Source organism: Peromyscus leucopus, chromosome 2, assembly GCF_004664715.2.
Source record: "Peromyscus leucopus breed LL Stock chromosome 2, UCI_PerLeu_2.1, whole genome shotgun sequence".
Classification (NCBI taxonomy): domain Eukaryota; kingdom Metazoa; phylum Chordata; class Mammalia; order Rodentia; family Cricetidae; genus Peromyscus; species Peromyscus leucopus.
In genome coordinates this window covers 62669836-62695249 of record NC_051064.1, presented here as the reverse complement: position 1 = coordinate 62695249, position 25414 = coordinate 62669836, and the positions used below count along the sequence as shown (strand labels likewise).

General features: G+C 40.4%; 1 protein-coding gene across 4 annotated transcripts in view; it reads right to left on the bottom strand.

Moving 5' to 3' along the window:
* Positions 1-25194, bottom strand: part of Ecpas (Ecm29 proteasome adaptor and scaffold) — a 128726-nt gene extending 103532 nt beyond the window's left edge. Inside the window, exons 1-2 of one of the 4 annotated variants that reach the window (XM_028857779.2) lie at positions 24845-24907; positions 16844-16947 (exon numbers count right to left, since the gene is read on the bottom strand). In XM_028857779.2, coding sequence (XP_028713612.1) covers positions 16844-16865 — 22 coding nt within the window. In that variant the 5' untranslated portion in view covers positions 16866-16947; positions 24845-24907. Of the gene's footprint in view, positions 1-16843; positions 16948-24235; positions 24325-24844 lie in introns of those variants that run through there. The other 3 variants (XM_028857778.1, XM_028857781.2, XM_028857777.1) reach the window with 3 other exon arrangements.
* Between the last annotated feature and the right edge of the window lie 220 nt (positions 25195-25414).

Genomic DNA, 25414 nt, shown 5'->3' with positions numbered 1-25414 from the left:
ATTAAGCCTCTGACTGGTTATTCAGGAACAGGCAGGCAGGAAAGATTTGTCTGTTTACAGATGGCACCCTCTGTCTGGCATGGATCCACATAGACCTGATAAAGCTTAAAGTAGATTCTAAACACACAGAAACAGAGCCACACTGGGCTTCCTAGTCTCACAGTCTCATGCCAACAGCAGTGCAGAAACATGTCTCCCTACAGCTGCCTTCAAGATGGAGCTGGCCAACAGCTGCCATGAGCTAAGCAGTGTGGTGGATTTCCATAGTCTCTCCCACAGGCTGTGGTAGAGAGGATTCTCCCAGCAGCTGCCTGCGGGCTTGAAAGCACAGCTGCAGACTTAAGAACACAGCTCCACGCTACTTAATACTGCTTCCCAGAACTGGGGGGGCTAAGCATGACTCATTAGTACCTGCGCCATGTTGAAAAGCCAAGCGGGGAGGAGCCAGCAGCCAAAGCCACACTTTCATGCTAGCCACATAGCATAACAGTTTAAAAACTCTCCTGGTCAAAAAAATGATTACAGACACACATAAAACAGATTCAGATGGAAAAAAATTTCTAAACTGGTTACAATGTGTTTAAAAATATATGTAGGCTTGGGGGTTGTGAAAGGATAATGTCCTTAAAAAAGAAATAGAGTAGTAAAATATATAATAAGCCATGTAAAGATGGAAAATACACAGAGTCTGGATACTGTATATTACTGTGTTGTATTTGGGATTTTTTTAACTGCAGAGAGTCATTTGATTGTGTGGCGGGCGTGCTAAGTTAAAGCAACATATGAGGGTATCTTGACTTCAAACTATGGGTCTCAGGATATGTTGCTTTGGAAAAGAGGTTCTGGTTTTGTTTCCACAGAAGATAAGAAGCTGTGGATTCCTTCCAGGTTAATATGGTTCCATCACAGAAGACCCTTGAGAGGTCTGCAGTGGGATCTATGGCCCAGATGATCCAACATCCTAAAAAGCTTCAAGGCAACTGGCTAAGACAATGCAGCCTTACAAACTACTACAGTCAGGACTTGACGATAATCCTAAATTTTCTCAGGGTCCCCATAAAATTGCCAGTGCCACTACTCAGCAGGAAGTAGTATAGAAAGTTATACCCAAGCTCCCAAAATATTGTTCATGCATGTTTGTTTTTATTTAAAGGGGGATATGATATAGAAATGATGGAGAAAAGGGTAACTATGATAAAAAAAAAGGGGGGGTAGATTATTGAATCTACCTTAATCCAAAAAAACAACTGTTAATCTCAAAATACTTTTCATTAGTATGGGTTTTGGTTTATTAATACAAATTTAAGGTCAATTTTGTTATACTGTATGTATATTTCTACTCTTGTTTAAGGTATTATGTTTATGCAACTCACTTAAAATTGTAATATATCACTAAGAAATACAGATTAATAGTCATTTATGATAATCAAACTTACAGTTATGTTAAGTTTTTTAGGTATACAAAGATATATTTCAGTTAGATAGACAATCTTCAAACACTTCAAATACCTACAGAATATAGCATTTAAAATGTTTTAAGAACTTAAGACTTTCCCAGACAGTGAGATACATCTGCTCCTGGCAGCACCCATTACTTCAAGAAAATGATGGGCATTTAAGAAACTTGTTATGGAGTTTGCTTACAATGTGAAAAAGGCTAGTCATTTGAGCAAGAAACTACTCTTGCCTGGACTGCTTGACAATATGTTGTATACATGCAGGACCCATAGGAAAGTGACCAATGAATTTTGCCAAAACAAAGCAAGATGGTCCTTCAGATTCCTGCTTCACAGAAAAAAACTGCCAGACATTCTGCAGGACACAGAGAAAAACGACTGATGAACTTTGCCAATAGGCGAAACAGTCCTTCAAATTTCCTGCTTTATATGGGCCTATAGGCTGAAGATCAATGACCCAATGTTACAGAAGAACTTTGGGAGACTGTCCAGGAAGATAGATATCTCTGTCATTTCTAGAATTTTGGAAGTTGCTTGCAATGCATTTCCTGTTTACTTAGGTAATATTATATTCTTCTGGAGTCTTTGATGGAATTGAAGACTGGATAGTTATAATTATAATTATAGTTTTCCTTAGTTATGATAAAAGGTAAATTAGATATAAAACTTTAGACTCACAAAAATAGGAAAGACAGAATATTTTCTTCAATTTTGACAAATAAAAATAGACTAGATATTTTAACTGTAATTATTGCTTGATAACTGTTACATGTAATTTTACTGTTAAAATGAAAACCTTCCTCTTTGATTAGACAGAAAAGGGAAAGCGCTGTGGAATGGTCTTTCTGTAGGCTGTGAATATGTGTTGCTACCATTGGTTAATAAAGAAGCTGTTCTAGCCTATGGTAAAATAGGTTATAGCCAGACAGAAAATCCAAGAGAGATAAGGGAGAAGAAAGGCAGTCAGGTAGACGCCATCCAGCTACCCAAGGAACAAAATGCCAGCAGACTGGTAACACCACAGCCACATGGCAAAATATAGATTAATAGAAATGGGTTAACCTAAGATGTCAGAGCTAGCTAGCAATAAGCCTGAGCCATAGACTAAATTTGTAAATAATATTAAGCCTCTGACTGGTTATTCAGGAACAGGTGGGCAGGAGAGACTCATCCGTTTACAAAACCCTGTCTCAAAAAACCAAAGAGAGGGAGAGATTTGGGCCACACATAAGAACATGTAACTTTAGCACTCAAAGGACTGAGGTAAAAGGATGAAGAGTTCAAGGCTAACTGAAATGCACAGTGAAATCCTGTGTAAAAGGTGGAGTAGTGAAAGGGAAAAGAGGAAGAAAAGAAAGGAGGCCGGGGTGGAAGAGGAAAAAGATTTGGAGGGCTCCAGGTTTAGTTTACTGGCATAGCATATTCTTACTATGTATAAAACCTAGGTTCAAACTATAGCATCAAAAAAACAAAAAAGAAAGAAGAAAAAAATGGAAAAATCCTTACTTGGTTATTTTTCTCACTACTGTGATTTAATACATGACAACAATTAACTTGGGAAGGAAGAGTTTATTTTGGATCCCAGTGTGAGGATCCATCAGGACAGGAAAAAACATGATATAATGCAGCTGGTTAAATTGTGTCCCTAGTCAAGAAACAAAGAGGAATAAAAGCTGGTATTCAGCTCATTTTCTCCTTTAAAAACAATACTTTTTTTTTAAATTTTGTGTGTATGTGTGTCCACAAACATATAGCATAATTGCCTATAGACAACAGAAGAGTGCTATGGGATAATGCTTTTGTATACTGGTTTAATAAAACGCTGATTGGCCAGTAGCCAGGCAGGAAGTATAGGCAGGATAAGCAGACAAGGAGAATGCTGGGAAGAGGAAGACTAAGTCAGGAGACACCAGTCCACCGTCCAGGGAGCAGCATGTAATGGCACACAGGTAAAGCCATGGAAAACATGGCAACATATAGATTAACAGAAATGGTCTGAGTTTGAGTGTAGAAGCTAGTCAGTGGTAGGCCTGAGCTAATGGCAGAGCAGTTTTAATTAAAATAAGCCTCTGTGTGTTTACTTGGGTCTAAGTGGCTGCGGACCAGGCAGGACACAGAAAAACTTCAGCTACATAAGAGGGCATCAGATCCCCCAGAGCTGGTGGTTGTAAGTTATCCATCATAAGTGATAGGATCCAAACTTAGTTTTCTGCAAGAACACTATGTGCTCTTAACTACTGAGCTATTTCTTCAACCCAACCTTCTCATTTTTATTCAGCTCAGGACACTTGCCAATGGAATGGTGCTACCCACAAATAGGATGTAGTTTCTTCCCACCTCTATGTACAGAAATTTGTCTCCCAGGTGATTATAGATCCTATCAAGTTGACAATAAATATTAACTACTACAGAACTGGAAAATTATCTAAAATAAAAACAATCACATCTAATAGCTAAGCATGGTGTCCCATACCCGTAATCCTAGCACTCGGGAAGAGAAAGCAGAATCAGAAATTCAATGCAACCCAGAGCTGTAGCCAAGAAGGGAGGGAGGGAGGGGGAAGGAAAAGAAAGGAAGGAAAGGGAGGTGGGAAGAGGGCAGGAGAAGAGAGAGACAGCTAGACAAAAAGGCAAAGACGAGAGACAGACACTGAATTTTACTGGAGCCAAGTGTTGCAACCCAGGGGAGTGGCTGTACTTAGAAGGGATGCCTCAGACTGGCCCAATGAAACTGAGAAATAGGCTACTCAGAAAAGGGTAGGGCAGGCTTGTACACAGATTCTAATTCCACCAATCTCTTACAAGCTTTAAATGTACACAGACCCCTGCCTACCAGTCCAGCTTTTTGTTAAGGCACAATGGGAAAATGGCCTTATCCATGTTCTGAGTGGGAAGAGCAACAACATAGACAGGATCATCTAAAGATCACCAAATTCTGTCACTCCCCTACCCCCCAAAACAAGTATTCAAGAGTCAGCACAAGCTGTTTGGAGAAGTTGTGACTAGAGCAATACATCCTAAAGCCAAAGTCATAGCTTCAACAGCAGCTATGGTTACAGTGGTTCTTGTAGCTGAACTGGCGTTTCCTCAGTGTATCTATTAAGTGCCAAAGAAGGTACTGCTCCCCTTTCAAGGCAAGCAGGTAAAAAGAGAGGTTGCTACTACTTGTTGCTACAAAATTGAAGGTAATGTCATGTACTGAGATTTGAAAGGCACAGAACAAGTCAGAAGTGTATCTGTAGTAGGAAAAGGCTTAGAACTGTCAGGGTAAAGAAAAGAAAACATGCTTGAAACATAAAACTGAAGAAATGGTAAAGGACCCAATTAAGGTTAGTGAACACAAACTACAGCACTGAACAAATCAGGAGACTCCCTTTCGTTTCCCTCCCCACAGAGCATTTACCAAGTGGCTAATGGCTGAAAAAAATATAACCATGTAAGTTTCAAATACTCATGCATGATATAGGAAAATACCCTTTGTTTAAACGGAAAGTTTCTGTCAAGTGTCCAGATTTTGTGTATGTATATATGTATACACACATATGAAAACATACACTAAAATTATGAGATGTTTTACTTATATATATATTATTTGAAAGCACCTTTAAATTTAAATTTTTATTCTTAAACTACACAGTTACTACACCTTGAGAAAGCACAATAACTCTCTTAGAGGGTCCAGGAAATATAATGGAACCAACAAACTTATAGTTTCATGTCAAATGCTATTTACTGGTCTTAGTTAATGAACCGAACCTTTCTATGGTTATTTTCCTCTTCTACAAAGAATCACACAAGATTGAGTTTGGATACAAAATATGTGTGAAACATTGTATCATACACATCTATCGTATTTTATGTTTGGATTTTATATTATTGCATAATAAAGAATTTGAGCTAGGTGTGGTGGTGACCCATGCCTTTAATCTCAGCACTCAAAGAGGCAGAGGTAGGCAAATCTCTGTGAGTTCGAGGCCGCTAATAGTGAGTTCCAGGACAGCCAGGGCTATATAAAGACCCTGTCTCAAAAATAAAAAAATATTTTGGCTGACCTATATCCCTGATCAGAGGGGATAATTTTAGATCCTTGAAGCTTCCTTAGTTATTGGAATGCCTTTGTTAGTCAATGATGGGACCTCTGATCACATCAGAGAGCTTATACTAAGGAAGTAATTGATAGAGGGAATTCCTAAACAATTTATGTGAAGTAATAACTCAGGAAGGGGGTAGATCACCTTAAAAAGACCAAGTACATGCTTGGGGGATTGCAACTAAAGCCAGGTAATAAAGGGAAGAGGCTGGAAATCAAACCACATGAGCAATGACTCAATATCTTGGCAGTGAAAACTCTGGATACTATACCAGCTTTGGCAATAAACGTCTATTATCCCAGCACTTGAGAGGTTGGGACACCCTAGTAAACCTGGGAAAAATCTTTGGCGCCCTCCAAGTTTACAGGCAACTGATCAGAACTGATGGTGATATCTAATTACAGCCTTATGGAGGATCACATCCTTAATCTGTTAGGTATATCTACTACTATTAAATAAAAAATGTTATATACTGTGCATACATGTCCTATGTGGCTACTGTCTCTTTTTTTGGTTTTTCGAGACAGGGTTTCTCTGTGTAGCTTTGTGCCTTTTCCTGGAACTCACTTGGTAGCCCAGGCTGGCCTCAAACTCACAGAGATCCGCCTGCCTCTGCCTCCTGAGTGCTGGGATTAAAGGCGTGCGCCACCACCGCCCAGCTGCTACTGTCTCTTAAAATACATTATTTCCTGGGCTGATGAGATGGCACCATGGGTAAAGGTGCTTGCCACCAAGTCTGATGACCTAAGTTCAACCCCAGAACCCACATTATGGAAGCAGAAAACTAACTCCAGCAATGTCTTCCTTGACTTCCACATTCATGCCATGGGCACATACAGGTGTGCACACGTGTGCACACGCAATCACATAAACACATACACACACAAAATAAATGTTAAATATATATAATAAATTACTTCTTACATTTTTTTTTCTGGAAGCTGAGGATCGAACCCAGGGCCTTGCGCTTGCTAGGCAAGTGCTCTACCACTGAGCTAAATCCCCAACTCAAATTACTTCTTAAATTTTACCTCAGTTTTAAAAAACCTTGCTACTATAAAACAATATAAAATAATATTATAAATATGGAATTTATCCAGTGTTTCTGTTTCAGAACACACATTCAGCTAAGATTAATTATAGACTACAAGCCAGTAGGAATCCTATGCTGGATCTCAACACCTCCATTTAACACCACCAAAAGAAAACTAAGAGCACATTTACTGGAAGACAAAAGACAAGTTGCTGGAGTTGGTTCTCTCTTTCCACTCTGTGGGCTCTGGGGGTCAAAGTGTCAAATTCAGGGTTATCAAGCTTGGCAGTAAAGTGCCTTTACCTAATGAATCAGCTCTCCAGCCTAAGAAATGCCATTCTTTGCATAAAGTTATAATCATATAATTTATTACATATATGTATGTCCCAAATAGATCCCCAAAAGCAGAAGCAAATAAAATATATTTTACTTGAACACAAAAGCAAATAAAATAATAATAATTGTGAGTCAAATAGCAAAGCAAATCCAGTGTTACATAAAAATAATAATACATTATGCTAAAGAAGGGCTTATTTCAATATTGCTTAAAAAGTCAGTTTAACAATTTAAAATCAGTATACTTAACCAAACTAACAGAATAAGATTTTAAAATCCTATAAAATTTTAATATATTAGCTGGGCAGTGATGGCACACACCTTTAATCCCAGCACTCGGGAGGCAGAGCCAGGTGGATCTCTGTGAGTTTGAGGCCAGCCTGGTCTACAGAGCAAGTCCCAGGACAGGCACCAAAGCTGCAGAAACCCTATCTCGAAAACACACGCACACAAAAAAAAAAAAAGAAAAGAAAAAAAAATTTCAATATATTTAGAAAAGGTACTCAAGTTGACAAGATAGGAATAAATTATCCATACTGAATAAGGTAGGTTAATTTATTCTGATAGGATTTTTTTAATTTACAGCAAACATTGTAATAAATTAACTACATAAATTACATTCTCCCTTATTTAGGGAACAACACAAAAAATGTTCACTACTATGAATTCTATTCAGAGACAGAAGCAATGGTTCAGTGATTAAAACTCCTTTCTGGTCTTTCAGAGGACCTGGGGTTAGTTCCCAGCACACACATGGAGGCTCACAACCATGTGTAACTGGAGTTCCAAGAGATCCAATATCCTCTCTGCCCTCTGTGGGCACCAGGAATGCCATGGTGCACATACATTCATGCAGGCAAGCACTCACACATAAAACAAAAAATAATTTTTAAAAAAATTATACCAAGGGCTAAGAATGTAAGTCAGCTGTAAAGCATTTGTCTAGCATGTGCAAGGTCCTAAGTTCAATCTCTAGCACTGCAAATAATTAAATAATTCTACTCAAATGTTTATTGTGAATTATATTCAAAATAATAAGACAAAAATAAATAAAATGCACTAGATTGGAAAAAACATTTCCATTATCTGCAAATGGTATTCACACACAGAAATGACACATAAAAACCTATCATATACCTAGAAAAGGGAAAATTGTGCAAGACCTCTAAGCAGAAAACCAAAATGCACCGAGAGGAGGTGGTGCACGCCTTTAATCTCAGCTCTTAGGAGGAGGAGGAGGAGGAGGAGGAGGAGGAGGAGGAGGAGGAGGAGGAGGAGGAGGCAGGCGGCTCTCCATGAGTTCAAGGCCAGCCAGGTCTACAAAGTGAGTTTTATGACAGCCACGGTGGTGACACTGAGCAAACCTGTCTCAAGAAACTTAAAAGAAAAAAAGAAAGGGAGGGAGGGAGGGAGGGAAGAAAGGAAAGAAAGAAAGGAGAGAGGGGGGAGGGGGGAGGGAGGGAAGGAAGGAAAGGAAAAGGAAGAAAGAAAGGAAAAGAAGGAAAGAAAGAAAGGAAAGGAAAGAAAGGGAGGGAAGGAAGGAAGGAAGAGAAGGAAAGGAAGGAAGAGAGAAAGAGAGAAAGAGAGAGAAAGAAAGAAAGAAAGAAAGAAAGAAAGAAAGAAAGAAAGAAAGAAAGAAAGAAAGAAAGAAAGAAAGAAAGAAAGAAAAGAAAAGAAAAGAAAAGAAAGAGAGAAAGCTGAGCAAGCCATGAACAGCAAGCCAGTAAGCAGCACCCTCAATGGTCTCTGCATCAGCTCCTGCCTCCAGGTTCCTGCCATTTGAGTTACAACTGTCCTTGACTACCTTCATTGAAGAATAGCAATGTGGAAGTGTAAGTCAAACCCTTTCCTCTACAACTTGCTTTTTGGTCATAGTGTTTTTTCACAACAACAGAAACCCTAAGACAGGTACCTAGAAAGCAATCTAACAAAACATGGCAAAATTCTTTATTGAACTATAACTTAATTCTAAAGACTAGAATAAACATACTAGAAATATTCAAATTTCTGTATCAGATGGAACAGGTTAGTTGATTCTGTGATTAAAATGCCCAAGTCTTCACAACTTAAAGAAACTGATATTAACTTTCCACAATACTAGTCAACCAAAGCTCAGTAGGAAGGCTCTGCTCAGCTGTTAGCTGGTAGTTTCCAGCTGAAACACTGCCACCTGACAGCATATCCTCATCCCTCTGCTCAACAAATAGGCTAAACTAATCTCATGCCTTATATGTACACCACGTCATGTCCCTAACCAAAAGGCCACCAAGCACCAAAATGTCTTTTGTTCCCAGAAGAGGGAGCCAAAAATATCTGGTAAACAGTAAAAATGTCTATAAATAAATTCAATATTATAAAAATAGTAGAATATTCCACAATCAAATATTCTCTATAGACAAGAGTTCTTTATGAATGTTGAAGATTGTAAAATTCAGGTAGAATGCAAATAAAAAATAACATGGAATATCAAACAGCCAAAAATAATCAAAAATTTTCACCAAAGTAAATGGCCCTACTAGATTTTAAGGCTTACAAAGGTACTGTAATTAAGAGTATGTACAATAAAAGTATTTACAAAGGGACAAATCAACAGATTGAAATAGAGAATACAGCAGACAACCAGAACTATCATAAAAATCACTTCCAGGTAAATTAATAACATGGATAAAATCGAGGTATTTTAAGCTTTAAATAAAAATCTGAAGTGAAAAATTCAAACAGCACACTCAAGCACGAAGTATAAAATACAAACAAGATACAAAAAAATTAGTTCTATAAAGTAAAAAGGGGAAGAAGAGTAAGTTATAAGTAGATGGTATGTTTTTAACTAAAAAAGAACTGAATATAAATACTTTAGAGAACTAAGCAGGGTTTGGTGACTCATAATCTGAGGACTCCAGAGAGGTGCCACAAGCCTGAGGCCAGTGTAGTAAGTTCCAAACCAGCCTGGGCTAGAGTAATATGTTGTCCCAAACGCCAAAGAAGGAAGAAAGAAAAGAGATGCAGAAAGGCAGATAACTCTTCCTTTGTATAGCACTAAGCACAAGGACATATGTATAAAACCATTCATAGCGACAGGGCAAGTAAGGATGAAAAAAAGGAAATCTAAACATCAGGCAACAGATGAATGGATTAAATGTAGTAGGGTCACACTGTGGTTAAAAACAAGAGTCATCATTACATGAAGAACAGTACTGTTTAAAATTCCTAAGATCCAAAACAAGTCAGAAAGAAAGGCATGTACGACAGGGTACTTGCACTTATAGAAAGTTTCTAAATGCAGTATGTATATTGTTCATGATATAAATACCACAGGAATGAATGGCCATATGTAGGAGAGTAGGGAAAAGAAGAAATAGAAAAAGGAGGAAAGGAAGGAAAGAGCAGTAACAGGGGATTTGAATGATCTCTGCAATATTTTTTTAAGGATCTGAAGCTAGTAGAAAAAAAATGTCAAAACTTTATGACAGGAGAGACCGGAGTCAATAGATACTGGTAAAGCGCTGTGGTAGAGCATTAGACGAGCATATACTCAGGCTTCCGTCCCTAACAACCCCTGCGACAAACACAGACAAACTCAATCTTCATAGTAGTTCTCCATAATTTCTTCATAATGTTCTTTTGTTCTTACTTGAACTATTTTTGTTTTAAAGAAACTATATATACACCAAAATTTTGTTTATAAGTGTATATAAAGGAGAAGAAATATATCAGTGATGTTTCTTTGTATTTTCAAATATTCTTCAATAAAAATAAATTTAATTTTTATCTGAAAAGAATACAGAACAATTTAAAAAAAGAACTCATGTTTCAAGGATAAGGAAAGAATTTTAATCAGAGAACTTTTAAAGAATCCTAAGTGTAGAAAATAAAATAAGAGTATTTGGTCTAAGGAAAAGTACCAAAACCTTGAGAATAATCTTAAAGCCCCAAAGAAAACCAGTTTCTAGTTCAGCTCATACCAACTATTACATCCATGTAAGAAAAGAAGATGTAAAGATATTTTTCTAACTCCATATTACTTGTGGAGAAAACACAAAATGAGAAAGGGAGACCTTTTCAGGACAACCTTCTTGTTACAACACTCCTCATAGAGTATGAAGAAAAAGGAAAAAAAAAAAAAAAGGATACTGCCTGCTATTTGTTTAACTCTATTAATTACTTCAAGAGCATAAATGACTTTTTGTAAACCAGAAAAAGAAAACAGCTATTTCTGGGTGATAAGTTTCAGTTTGTTGTTTTTATATAATTGTCTAACAAAGACATCAGTTTTTACAAATATGAAAGTAAATTTCAGAATATAAACGGGGGGGGGGGGGCTGGAATGTAGCTTAATGGTAGAACACCTGCTAGCATGTGTAAAAACGGAGTACAATACTCAGCACAGAAAAATAAAAACTGAAAAAAAAAAAATGAGGTGAAGGGTCTTAAGTAGAAGCTGAGATTGAAAAGGAAGCTGAAAATACCTTGATCATGTCCCTTCATATAACAAATCAATTAATAATCTAAAGCTACATGGTTTTTTAATTATCTGCTTAATTACCACAAAAGTATGCCAGATTGCAAGAATAATTCACAACTATTCTTCCCAACTATAGTTATTCTTTTTATTTTTATATGTAAGATGGCCATGGTCTTTTGGGTCTGAGAAAAACATGATGCAACACAGATATTTGCATTTATAGATGAAAAATTAAAACTGGAACTCATGACCTAACTGGCTTGTCAAAGGTCACCAAATAAGACACAAAAGTTGAACCCAAAGAGATCTCTATCCTCTGGGTATGCAGTAAAATATATCATCTCCCTCCAAAGCACTAGCCCTGTAGGTAAAAGTGCTCCAATTTGTAGATGATATGAAAACATCTACAAAACTTATGTGGATCAAGATTACAAAGTTAGTGAGCAGCAGTTCATCTCCAATCACAATGCTCCTCCCTCCAATATGCTAAATGATAGCTTGGTTTCAGCAGAGAAAAAAGACAACAAAGATACTACAACCTATGAGACAACTGCAGACAGCATAAATGTGTGCCTTGACCACAGCTGGTGTCAAATAGATCACCATAGGTCTCTGATGCAACTTTCTTCAGGCATTCAGAATTGAGATTCAAGAGCTAAGCTTCACCGGACTGGCTGAAACGAGAAACAAACTAGCAGATATGACACAGGTATCTTAAGCCTATCTTACTGACTACAAAATCAGAGGAAGTAGGACTGAAGAATGGTATGAATGCACAGAAAAGCTGGAAGAAGATCTGAACAATTTCTAGTCTGCAATTCCAGGACTCTCTTGAAGTCTCTCTCAGTTCCTGAAGTATTCTGATTCACTCTATGTGCCATCATGGCTTAAGCCAGCTTACAACTTTATCCAAATATAAATGAAGATCTTGAACAACAAAACAAAAACATACCTCCATAAAGTACATTTAGAAAACAAAATGCTTCCAATGTCACGTCAAATCAAAAAGGGAGTCAGTCCTTCCTAGGAGTAGGCCAATCTATCCACAATGAATGTTCTCACCTATGTATGCTATCATTCCCGAAAAGCCATCCAAATCCGTTGTTTCTTCTATATACCATAAATTCTCCCAGCCCAATTATTTGAGACATCCTTGCTCTAGTCCAGGCTGTCCTCAAACTCCAGTTCTCCTCCTTCTACTTCCCAAGTACTAGAATCAAGGTGTACCACCACATCGTTTTTCCCAGTCCAATTCTTTTGGCCAACCAAGTCAATCAATACAGTATACTCTCCTATTCTCTCCCAAATACACCAGACCACTCCTCTATCTACACACATCTAAATCCATCCCACTTGAGGCCCAGCTCAAATACTACATACTATACAAACATACCACATCTATCCTGGTCCTATGGGCTACCTACAGGCCTTTTCTGGGTAGGATACAAAGTACAAAGAACAGGACAATTCAGGGGGCATAAGAAGGAGCCTGTGACCTAAAGTTTACCTTTATCAGGTGTAATACTACTTAACACATACACATCAGAAACCATCCTATGATCACATTTAAGTATCTTAACAACCTTATGAGATGTAGCTTCAGAACCCACCAAAATTATCTATATGGTTATGGCAAAGACAATTGCAACTCTCTCTTGAGTAGCCCATGCCTACACTTAGATCTATCTTATATTTTCCCTGAGCACCTATTAATCTCCATGTTTAAATGTATGTTAAAATCTCTTAATGAACTCCAATTCTGCTTCATACTGACTCCTCTTGAAATTCTCTTCTGTGGCCAAGTCAAAACTCTCAGCTTCTTCTGAACGAGGCAACAGGAGACATCCTGGAGCTGTCTCAGCTCCTCCACAACCTCCCCCAACCCATTCTGCCTCTTGTATTTTCTATACTTCTTCTAGTGATTATCATCTTTTGCTACAAATTATGTAACTGCCCAATCCTCCCTTTCCTAAACCAGATTTCATCTGATTCCACCCTACTGCATATTCATTGTCTCCATCTTCTTCCAGCTTAAGCTCAGAACCTATGACTAAGTCTCTTATCCCAATATTAAACTCAGTTCCTTTCAGAAAGTAGATGCTCAAATACTGTTTGAATGAAGAGAAAAGAAATGTTTTATGTATCATAAAAACTATTTAGAAGTTTGTGCATCCAACAACTGTAATAGGGAAAGAAGAAACTGGTGGTGAGTTATAAATTAGGATCAGTTATAAATTAGGATCAGTTGGAAGAGACATGTTTTTAATACCATGACAAGAAAGTAGGATTGCTCATTCTGTGGCAAAGCTGTCCTAATCCAAATCAGAGGAATTACAGCATTTTCTACAGCAAAAGGAAAAAAGAAAAAAAAAAAAAAAAAGAGGGAAATGACAAGGGGACCAGTGAAATCACAGAAAATCAAGTGCTCCAAAGACAAGGCTGCCCTGTGACTTAGCACATGTTCAATAATTTACTCCAGGAATGTTTGGGTGTAAAAGAGACTAGTGAGTATAAAACAGACAGATAGCTAGGTGGATCTCATGTCAAGCTGAAATAGGCAGAACCAAAGCAGCATTTTCAGGAATGAGAACCTATACACTAAGAAAAATAGAAGAACTAAGTTATACACTGGAAGAGACAATCTAGAGCTGTAAAGTACAGATTGAGCATCTTCAAACACTAAAAACCACTTTGATTAGTTTGAGGTTAAAACTGGGAAAAAAAAAAAAAAAAAAAAAAAAAAGGAAGACCTGGCTGGTATCTAGATTATTCTGTCTTACAAATCTAACTAATATTACTCCCGAAAGTCCACTTTACCTGTTGATTCTTAAATACTATTCTAAGTCATTAACTGTCAATGTAATATGTACAAGACCCAAATAAGGATGGCAGGACTTTTCTTTAGAAAGTAATGGCTAGAAATCAAACTCCCATCTTCATTCCTAAGACTTTAAAATAGAAATTTGCCCCTACTCTAGCCTTGGTTAAAGGAACTCAAATAAATACAAATGTACTTTTTAAAAGCAAATGCCAAGCAGTCCAGGAGTAAGCACAAATAGAGGAGTATGCTGGAAGTGAGGAAATGATTGACTCCCAGAAAGAAACAATTAGCATGATTTCTGCAAAAGCTGCCTTCCTCTTACTAGGCAGCCCAAGGGAACCTTCAGAACCCTGGGTCCTTACCTATGCAGCACTCCTAGTACCCCTCCTGCCCTCCAGAAATAAGGCAATCAAAGCATGTTTGTCCCTCTGTCCTCAGGGCCAAGACAAATACCCAATAAGAAAGTCCTTGTTACATAGTTTGTTTCCTCTAAATTGAAACATTCCCTCAGAGAGGGGGTTTTAAGGATCATAAGACTCGGGAAGCTAATGTAACTTTGGAGGCTCGGAAAGCCTAAAAAGTGATGATACAGAGGCTCCTCCCCCAGTTTCATAAGCTGTAAACAACTGCAGAGAAAAGGAGAGTCGTCCATGCAGCTGCCTGCCCAGGTCCACCGGGGGGCTCTAGAAATTCAGCTTTCACGTCACCCATGCTGAGGTGGGGCTTTGCAGTCATGTATTCTCCTGTAAGTAACCACTCACCCAGGCTCCTTTAAGTAGCCCAAATAAATTCCTTGCTTCACCAACCTAAACGTGGGTAGAATCATTTCTTTGGTTTGCCAATGATACATTTTTGGGGGGTGAATAGATATTTTCGCATTCCCCAGAAAAAGTCAACAATCTTCCCATCTACAAAGGTTAGTATCAAACTCCTTAAGCATGGTGAAGTCAGGTCTATTTCTCTGTAACTGTAAAATTCTAGTTTTCTGTATAAGATGCCAGACTACTTTAAAGTCCCTATCAACTCAATATAGTCCATAAAAAGGCTTCCTTCTTCCTGATCACCTCAGCTCCCCATCAAGGTTATTTACTTACAGCCTTCAACTCCTCACCCCTTCACACATGCACACGGGAAAGCAAAGAAATCAGGGGGCAGGGTGACAGGGTTGGACCAGGTGATCCGACCAGAGTCCTCATCAACTCCTAAGAGGCAGTGAGTAAGTGTCAGGCTCCCAACATCTACACTCTTAGGTTCACATGCACTCCCACCTCTCCAAAGGGCCTCTCCCCTCTGAGCCAGCAGCTGGCAGGCAGCCAGTTAGAAATTAATTTTAGTAAGTTAGTGAACAGAAGGATTACTTTGGCTTATGAAAGCCAATTTGGAGAAGATACTACATAAGAATTTAGGTTGCATAATAGTCCGATGTAGAATAGTTAATATCCACCAAAAGCAATTAATTACTTGGAAGAAAATGTTTATTTAGATATGAAAAACTCTGAAATGTTCTGTTTTGTTTATTGAAGCAGGATCTCACACTATAACCCCAGCTGGCCTGGAGTCACCATGTAGTCCAGGAGGGCCTCAAAGTTGCAGTGATCCTCCTGTGTCTGCCTCCTGAGTACATGAATTACAGGCATGCACCACTGTGCCTACCTAAAAAGTCACAACTGAAGCCCTAGAATATGTGTTTTGACCTGTTTGTCTTTGGTATATCATAAAAGCATTAACACGTTTCTCACAGTTCCCAAAATAGTTCAAGAATCTAGGGTGGAATAAGCAATGCCCTCATTGCTCTACCAAACAATTCTTCCAACCCCCCAAGTCTCCACACATCTCAGGGAAAAAAATGAAGAACAGCAAAAATAAACTAAAATTTATTCTGAAGTTGAACTCCAGTTTATAAAATATTCCAACCCCCCAAATTCAACTTAAATGAATTAAGCATCATATACTGTAATTAGCAGACTGTATACTAAAAAGTTATAAAATAGTTAAATTAGTCTAAGAGTAATAGTAGAAGACAGACACACAATGCACTTTTAGACTGATGTTACTAAACCCCAAGTCATCACTGGATACTGAATTTATGATATGAGAAAACTACAATTTGAATATATGGAGTTTCAAAGAATTATCCAGTATCATTGAAGAGCAAAACTGGAATCACACTCTGTGTAATAATGACATAGAATAAAACAGCTTTTAAAAAAAACTGCAGTGCATATCAAAGTAGCAGAATCAAGAATAATCAATTACCATGAAGATGCTTCCTACATTACCTTTTTCAGAAGTAAAATAATTAATTCCATAATAATGTTCCTGAAACTGTAAAATGCTTTGGTATAGCAGGTAATACTACTTGTAAACTGTCATCCATTGTTTCTGCCTATGCACACTGGTAGGTAATATCTTCAAATTTTAGCTTTTTCTTCTTTCTTGCTAATGTTTTTTATATTTATCACCACAGAGAATAGAAATATGTAATACAAACTAACATGAACTTCACTGGTTCTGTCAAGTAACTAGGAAAGGAAAAAGGAAAAAAAGTGAAGCTCTTAGGGGAAATTGCTACCTAATAATCTATGCATTTTTTTTAATGCTGCTATAAAAATGCACATATCCTCAGGAACTAAATCTACTAACCTCTACAATCAATGTGATACATGGTTTATCCAATCTTGACATAAATCCTCTGGATCACCAATGGTATGTTCATCCACTCGTACATATGCAATTGTATAAAGAATCTATTATTTAGAACACCAAAAAAAAAAAATACAATTAAAGACTTGAACACATAGCTACCATTTTAAGAAAAATAAGCACTTTTCATTTCTTGCTAACATCCTTGATGCCCTCCTTTGTGAATAAGAATAAGAAAAAATACAGTGATTACCAAATTTGGGGAAGAAGAGCATTCCATAAGCAGAATTTGAGCCTATATAAAGCTTCAAAAGATACACTGATAATAACTGACTACAGATTTTAAAACTCCAGTACCAATACAACATGTATGTTATCATATAAGTATGTGTATATCATAAACACATTAAAACCTTGCATTAAAGTTAAAGGAAATATCTCAGCTACACAGTACTTTTATAAAAAGAATGATAGTCAGTATGATAACTGAGAAATATAAATGCTTGAGTACTTAGGAAGCTGAAGCAGGAGGATCAAGAGTTTGAAGTTAGCATGGACTACATAGTGAGACTTTGTCTCAAACACTCAGAGGAGGGAAAAAGTTAATATTGATGACTGTAATAACCCATGACTTTTCCCAGTACTCCTCATCTCCTTGAATCATGTCATTTCAACCCTCCCTACATATTTACAGGCTCCAAAGAGCTGTCTTTGGAACAACCTTTCCATCCCCATGATCCCATCATCATCTCCACCTCTTCAAAGCTTTGGAATCAAATTTCCCACACACATGCAACCCATGTGCCAAACACTACCAAGTTTTTAACATGCATCATGCATCATTTCTTCCCATTCTTAGAATCCTATTAGTTGGTTTTGTTCTGATCCCATTTTACAAACGGGAAAAGCAAGGCCCAAAGGTAGGCAGTTTTGAGATCAAGGACTCATTAACCAAAAAGTGATAAAGCAAAGAATTTGAAACCAGCTTTGACTCTTCATTTCAGAGGCACTGGCCACCACTCAAAACATTTTCCTTGAACTATTCAACAAAGATGTCTCAGTCATTCATTCACTTATTTGTTGAATACAATCTTGGCTTTGTTTTCCTTCATTTCCAATTCTCTAAGTCTATCCTATTTCCCTACCCTAGAGTCTCCAGTTAGATTCTTGGAATCATCCCTAACTCTTCCCCCTCTTTAGTAATCCACATCTATATAATAATAACCCAATCATTTCTATATATTTTAGGGCTTCAGTATTAATATTATCTTGTAGCTGGAGTTTTCTCCAGTCCTGCCCAGCACCAAAGACCCTGCAACCACTTATAAAATAATCACTCAGAAACTTATATTAATTAAACTGCCTGGCCATTAGCTCAGGCCTACCACTGATTAGCTCTTACACTTAACTCAGCCCATTTCTGTTAATCTATATGTCGCCATTTGTTCCATGGCTGTTGCTCCCTGGACCACTGGCATCTCTTCCTCAGCCTTCCTGTTCCCAGAATTCTCTTTTCTGCTTGTCCCGCCTATACTTCCTGCCTGGCTACTGGCCAATCAGCATTTTATTTATACAGAGCAATATACACGGCATTATCTCCTTGCCAAACAACTCCATTTCCACTGTCTCAATTCAGACCCTACATTTCTTTAGCCATTGTGATCCCCTCGTAATGAGTCTTGTGCTCTTGATCTCTGGGTTCTTACAATCCATTTTACCACTGCCATCTGTTAGCCTTTTAAAACAGATCTTCTCATGTTGTATAATACCCCTTTAGGAACTCTGCTGGTTCTCTACTATCTACAGAACAAAGTTCAAACTCTTTATGTTGGCATTTCTATACCTTGGCCCATCCTATCTTCCCAATGTTATCTGTTCTTGTCCTCCCCCATATTAAACTAGTAAATTTAGAGACCTTAACTGTTTATACAGAGCACTTTGGCATATAACAATCTTAACAACACCATGAGTATTTCTTGCCATCACCCCATTTCATGAAAAAGAAAAAAAGTCAGGAAAATAATTTATTCTAGATCCCAAGTCATAAAAGCACGATAGAGCAAGTCTCAGACTACCAAGTTTATTTCCTTTCCTAGTTCTTTACACAGCCACAGTAAAAATATCTCCACTCCTCTCACATCATTTACTTAACCTTTTCTTAAAATGATTATTCTACTTCCATGTCTCAAATTAAGCTATTATTCCTTAGATCCTAGAATGGTATACTCATTCCTTGAGATTTCCAAACACTCATATTAAGCATTTTTCATATCATGCTTCATATTAGTTATTTATATTGACATATAAATCTGTGACAAATTATAAGCATTCTGAGGACAAGACCATAAATTAGTCACTCTATCTTAAAAAAGTCTGCTTACTGAATTGGAAAATATGTGGGTAAAACATGCCATACAAGATAGCAAGCATCAAAGCAGAGGCTTGGCCAGGACTGAAAGGAGAAATCAACAACTGGATCAAACCATCTAGGCACACAGGCAACTGCCCACAGTTTTAACATCCATCTTCTGAACAAGGCCAGTATTCTCCATGACAACTATTGGCTTTGGCCATTACTAAAATTGTTTACTGAAAGCATAGTTCAAAAAAATAGGGTAAAAATAAAATTTGGAGTAGAATGAGAGAGAGAGAAATCCTGTTGTCATTTTCCATTTTAACGTCCTATTTGTTTGAGTAACTAAAATTTAATGATACAGGCTTGACAGCCTTTCTACAAAGATCAGCTCAGCAGTCTATATGCCTATCGTGACAGTGATCAACTTTGAAGAACTATTTCCGTATGCCCAAACAATTGAAGTACACAGCTACCTACCAGCTTGCCACATATCATCCTCTCAAAGAGCCACTCTCCAAAGACTGCTGGAATGTTGATTATCTGACAACCTATACCACTAAGGTTTCACACAGCTATGTCCAATGATCAAATTGAACAGTATAAACTTCAAGATTTCATGCTGCTTCTTCAAGAGTTGTCCATAACCCAACAAAGACCAGGTTTGAATACCACCCTACAGTTATAAAGTCAGGAACAGGAAACCACTAAGCAGCTGACCAAGCAAAAACTCGAGAACCCTTTCCTCCTTCTGTCAGAAGCACCTCTCCCAGCTACTGAAACAAGCTTTTCCGTGAACCAATAAAAGATAATGTTACAATACAAATTAGCCATCTGCCCTCTAGTGAATTTCATTCCATTTGCAAATATGAGCCTAAATACAAAGAAAACCAGACTATGAACATAATTACAAACTAGATTTAAGAAACATGTTTAACAATATAAATTAATTAATCTCTTTTCCCGCATACTATCTGAAAGTCCAGTACATTCTGTTCATCAACAGCAAAACACTGCCACAGGGACGGGAGTTTATTCAGTAGTAGAACCCTTCCCCAGCATTCCCACACTGGTTTTGATCCCTATACAAGAGGATAAAAGAAAAAAAAAAAACATTAAAACTATAACTACTTCTTTCTATAATTGTAGGGAAGCTAACAACTGACAAAGCAGAACTGACCTAATTTTTTAAGTCAAAGAATCTAAGTTCAAGTCCTAACTATGCCCTAGGATAACTTCACCATTTGGCTGACAGCACCAAAATCACAGTTATTCTGAGGGGTCAGTTAGTACGCATACTCTCAAAAAACACTAGTTTTACTATTTTTCTTTTATAACTACCTGATTCAAAGTAAAAATTATGTAAGATTTATATTTTTAAAAAGAACATAAATTCTAACAAATGTGAAGATTATCTTCCCTTCCTTCCTCTTGCTCACTTACACGTTCAAGGGTGTATCATTCAATCAATCACTTAATCAAAGGCTGGGCATGGTAGTGCATGCCTGTAATCATAGCAGAAGGATCTAACAGTTTGAGGCTAGCTTGGGTTATATATCCAGACTGTCTCAAGGGGAAGGAGAGAAAGCAAGAAGGGAAGAAGGAAAGAGGACTGTAGAGACAACAGTCAACTTTGCTGCTTGTGGCAACGTAATTTAAAGTGGTTACGTATATGAAAGACGGAGGACTTAATGCCACTGAACCAAAAGTAGAATGTAGATGGTGAGTATATAAATATTCACTTTCAGTTTTTCTGTATGTTGAGCTTTATAATAAAACAGTGGGGTAAAAACAATGCTGCCCCTCAGAGGGATGCCTCTATTATCATCTACTATGCAGAAATAATTGTAAGCCAGACACAGTGGTAACAGGCTATAGTTAGTTGTAGCACTCAGGAAGCTGAGGCAGGAGGATTACTGAAGCCAGAGACCAGTATGTGTAACATAACAAGACCAATCTCAAAAACAGTAAACTACTACCAGATGTTCGGATAATTCATTCCTTTTTCTTAGAATCCCCAAGGCACCTTTAACATTCCTTACCCCCCACACACACTCTCTGTTTTGTTTGTTTGTTTGTTTGTTTGTTTTTCGAAACAGGGTTTCTCTGTGTAGCTTTGGAGCCTTTCCTGGAACTCACTCTGTAGACCAGACTGGCCTCAAACAGAGATCCACCTACCTCTGCCTCCTGAATGCTGGGATTAAAGGCATGCGCCACCACTGTCCAGCTTTTCTTTTCTTTTTTTTTTTTCATCTCCTCTTATTACAGTCATTCTGAAACAAAATAATGTTTCAGTGGGGTGTGTGTGTGTGTGTGTGTGTGTGTGTGTGTGTGTGTAACAGGGTTTTGCTATATACTTCAGACTAGGCCCAAACTGGAGCTCCACTTGCTTCAGCTTTACAAATGCTTGGGATTACCAAAATATGCCTCCATGTCAAGATCCTCATTTGAAATTTCTTAACCTGCACTTATGTATATGGTCTTAAATTATTCTAAGGAACCAAATGTCAAGTCTTCAATCCCTCCTGAAGAAAAACAGAAGCTAAATCAACAGATTTTTTTGATAATTTGACCAAAGAAAACAGAATAGCTAGAGTTGAACTATCTGTTCCTAACTTTAACATTTGCTGCTAATACCAATAAATCTCTTAACCAAAACTACTACCTGCATCTTAAATGTACCTGATATACAAGTACGAACTACAGATACACAAACACATGAGCCACTTCAAAATGCTATCTAATTCTTCATCTCATTTTCTTCCCCATCCCTAGCAGAAACTGAGATTTTAATGTACTTCGTGTTACAACAGAAACCCAAACACCATGAGGCATGTCAACTTTAAAATATAAATATTTTACATATATATAAAATCAGACCACCTGACATCCCCTAGGATGGTACTAGTGAGAATACAGAAAACAGTAACTATTGACAATAATCTGGGCAAGTGGAGCCCATTATGCAATGTTGGTGGGAACGTGAAATGGTATGGCCACAGGCAAAAAGACAAATGGCAGGCTGGGAGTGTAACTAGTGATAGAGCACTTGCCCAGTACATGCAAGGCCCTGCTTTCAATTCCTAGCACCACAAAAAAAAAAAAAAAAAAAAAAAAAAAAAAAAAAAAAAAAGGCAGTTCCTCAAAAGTTAAAGGTCTATTCCCAAAAGATTTAAAAGCAGGACTACAGCAACATTATTCATAATAACTAAAATTTGGAAGCAACTTTTCCAAAGAGAGATGAATGGATAAGAAAATGTATTACATCCAAGGGCCATTATCCAATCTTAGAAATTCATGGCAGATGTTACAGCATGGATGAACTTTGAAGACATTATACTAAATGAAAGAAAACAATAAAACACACACACAAAGACAAGTACAGTGTAAAGTCATTTAAACATGTTAGCTAGTGAAGTTCAGGGACAAAAAGCGGGAAGTGGCTGCCAGGGGATTCAAGGAGGAGGGAATGGGGAGTTGTTTAACAGGTATAGAATTTCAGTTTTGCAAGATGAAGAGTCCTGAAGATGGATGATGGTGGTGATTGCACAACAGAGTAGATGCATATAATGACCCTGAACTACACGATTAAAAATGGTTAGGATGATAATTTGTGTGATGTGTATCTTACCACAATAAAAATATTGAAAAATAAAATTGAGGAATTGATCTCTTCAAAAGGTCAAGTGGTGATTCCATGGGGGCTGACAGGCAAGCAGTCAACTTTGTGGCTAGTAGTCCACACCTACCTCTCTCCAAACCCTGAGACCTTGTCTTGTTCCCCTCAGATTCTCCATTCTTCCTAGAGCCATACCAAATGTTTACCTACACTTCCAAAAGTGCAACCAGTACGCCTGCTCCACCAGTTCTGAGTCAGGCAGCAAGCAACTTAATCCCTCTAAACCAGCCTCCTCTTTAAAACAAGGATAATTCCTACCTACCTGCCACACAAGGTTGTTACGAGGGCAAAAGTGAGATCACGTTCATAAAAGTAGCTTTCAACTGCCAAGCACCAAAGAAACATAAATTACATTTAACTACTTTCACATGGCGATTGAGACGCTTTAATAACATAAGCTTCACAAACATAAGCTTGCAACACCTCACCCATGCTCGCCATTTAAAATATACATCATCCCCAAATAACACCTTTCTTTTTAGTCTTTAGCTGAAGGGTAGCATGGGGGCAGGGAGGTGCTCTTAAATACCCTAAAGTGTTTGAACTAACCACCCAAAACGCAACAAATTATTCTACATATCCCACGAAATTGAATATCTATGACCCCAGAATAGGCCTACAACACCCTGGAACTACACTTCCCACAAAGCATAGAGTGGAACATTGGCAGCATGCAGGGCGGCCTGGAATTAGGGGTGACCACTGCTCCCAGCGAGCTTGGATCGCCGTCCCCTGGAAAATCGCAACCCTTGGCACGGAGTGTGACTGCCTCTCCTTTCTGACAGCTCTGTCAGCCCGCGTTTTATTTATTTATTTATTTATTCCTGCCGCTAACAGCGACCCTATCCGTCTTTCCTGCTTCAACCTGAGAGTCATCTCCAATCCGTGACCTTTCTGCCGATTCCTAGGATGTCGGGGGGGAAAGGCACCTTCGCTCCTTCCCAAAAGCTCCATTCTGCAGAACTCGCCCGTCAGTCAGAAGCAGGGGGACGGACATGGCGGGGGTCAGACGGGACGGGTGGACACAGTCCGACCCCGGGGCGAAAGGCCGCGCGCCAGTCGGGGCCGCCAGCCAGGGGGGCCGGGCTCCTCCAAAGCCCGGGCCCGGGCGCCTTTCGAGCCGAGGCGGTCCTGCCCCGAGCTCTGGTTTCAATTTCACGACGTGACAGTGCAAACCTGCGGCCTACAAGCGCCCGCGGCGGCCCGCCCGCTCGCTCGCCCGCCAGGCCCGAGCGCCCCGGTCCCCCCGCACGCCCGCTGGCCCGGCCCCGCACCCTGCGGGCCTCCGGGGCCCCGCGGGGGCCCGACCCTGCGTGGACTCGAGCCCCGCTCGCGGCCGCAGGCTCCGCGCCGCACTTACTCAGCTCGTCCTGGGAGGCGGAGGCGGCGGCCGCAGCCATGTTGCGCCCGGGAGCGAGCGCGGGAGGGGCGGGCGGCCGGCGAGGGGGGCTCGCGGCCGTCGCCGTGCCGCGCCGCGCCGCGCCGCCGCGCCGTGCCGCAGGGGCCCGGGGCCGCCTCGGGTCCCTCACGCGGGCCGCGCTGCGCCCTCCAGGCCCGCCCGCCCCGCCGCCTGCGTCCTCCGCGCGGCGAGCGTCGCTCCCGCCGCCCCGCGCCGCGCCGCCCGCGCCGCCCCGCGAGCTCGCGACTCGGGCGCTTCCCCGCAGCCTCGCGCCTCTGAGAAGCCGCGGCTCTGCGGCTCGGCGCCCGGCTCGCTCGCCCGCCCGATCGCCTCCCGCCGGCCGGCTCTTATATTTAGAAAGAGCTGAGCCATCCTCCACCCCACCCACCCCCCTCCGGCCCCTCGCGCGCCGCCCGCCCGCCCTCGCTCGCTCGCTCGCGCCTCGTCCTGCCCACCTGCCGCCGCCAAGCTTTTCCCCGCGCGGAGCGGAGCGGCGGCGGCGACGGCGGCGGGCGAGCCGCCCCCACCTCAGCCTCTTTCCCCCTCCGCCGCAGGCGCGCGGCCTCTGACCTGAGTCCGAACCGGTCTCCATCGCCCGGGATGCTGCCGCCCGCTCCGGCGCCGCGCCGCGCCGCGACCAGCGAGGTGGAGGGCGGGCTGGGCCTGAGGGGAGAAGCGCGCGCGCGGCCGCTCCTGAGGAGTCGGTGTGCGGCCGAGCCTGGCCCGGGCCGTCCCCGGGCCTCGGCCGAGAGGTTCCCTCGGGGCGCGCGGCCGCGGCGCTGGCGTTGGAGGTGTGCGGCTGTCACGTCGGCCTGGCCCGAGCCGAAGGGAACACGCGCCGGGACGGAGGGAGAGACGTGGACTCGGAGGAGTCGAGCGAGCGAGGCTCGGGCCGCCGGAGGAAGCCCCGCCCTGCGCCTCGCGGCGGACTCCGCGGCCGCGGCGCTGACTCAGGCCGGGCCTCGGCCGGCCCCGAACTTTGAGCACCCAGGGAGCAGCACCCGGAGATCAGCACCCAGGGAGAGCCACCCCCACCTCCTCCCTCCCTCCCCAACGCCTCAGGAACCGGCTGCGAGCCAGGGAAGGGCAGGGAACCGCGAGATTGAAAGTTCCAGTTGGAGCTACCAAGAAGACGTGGTT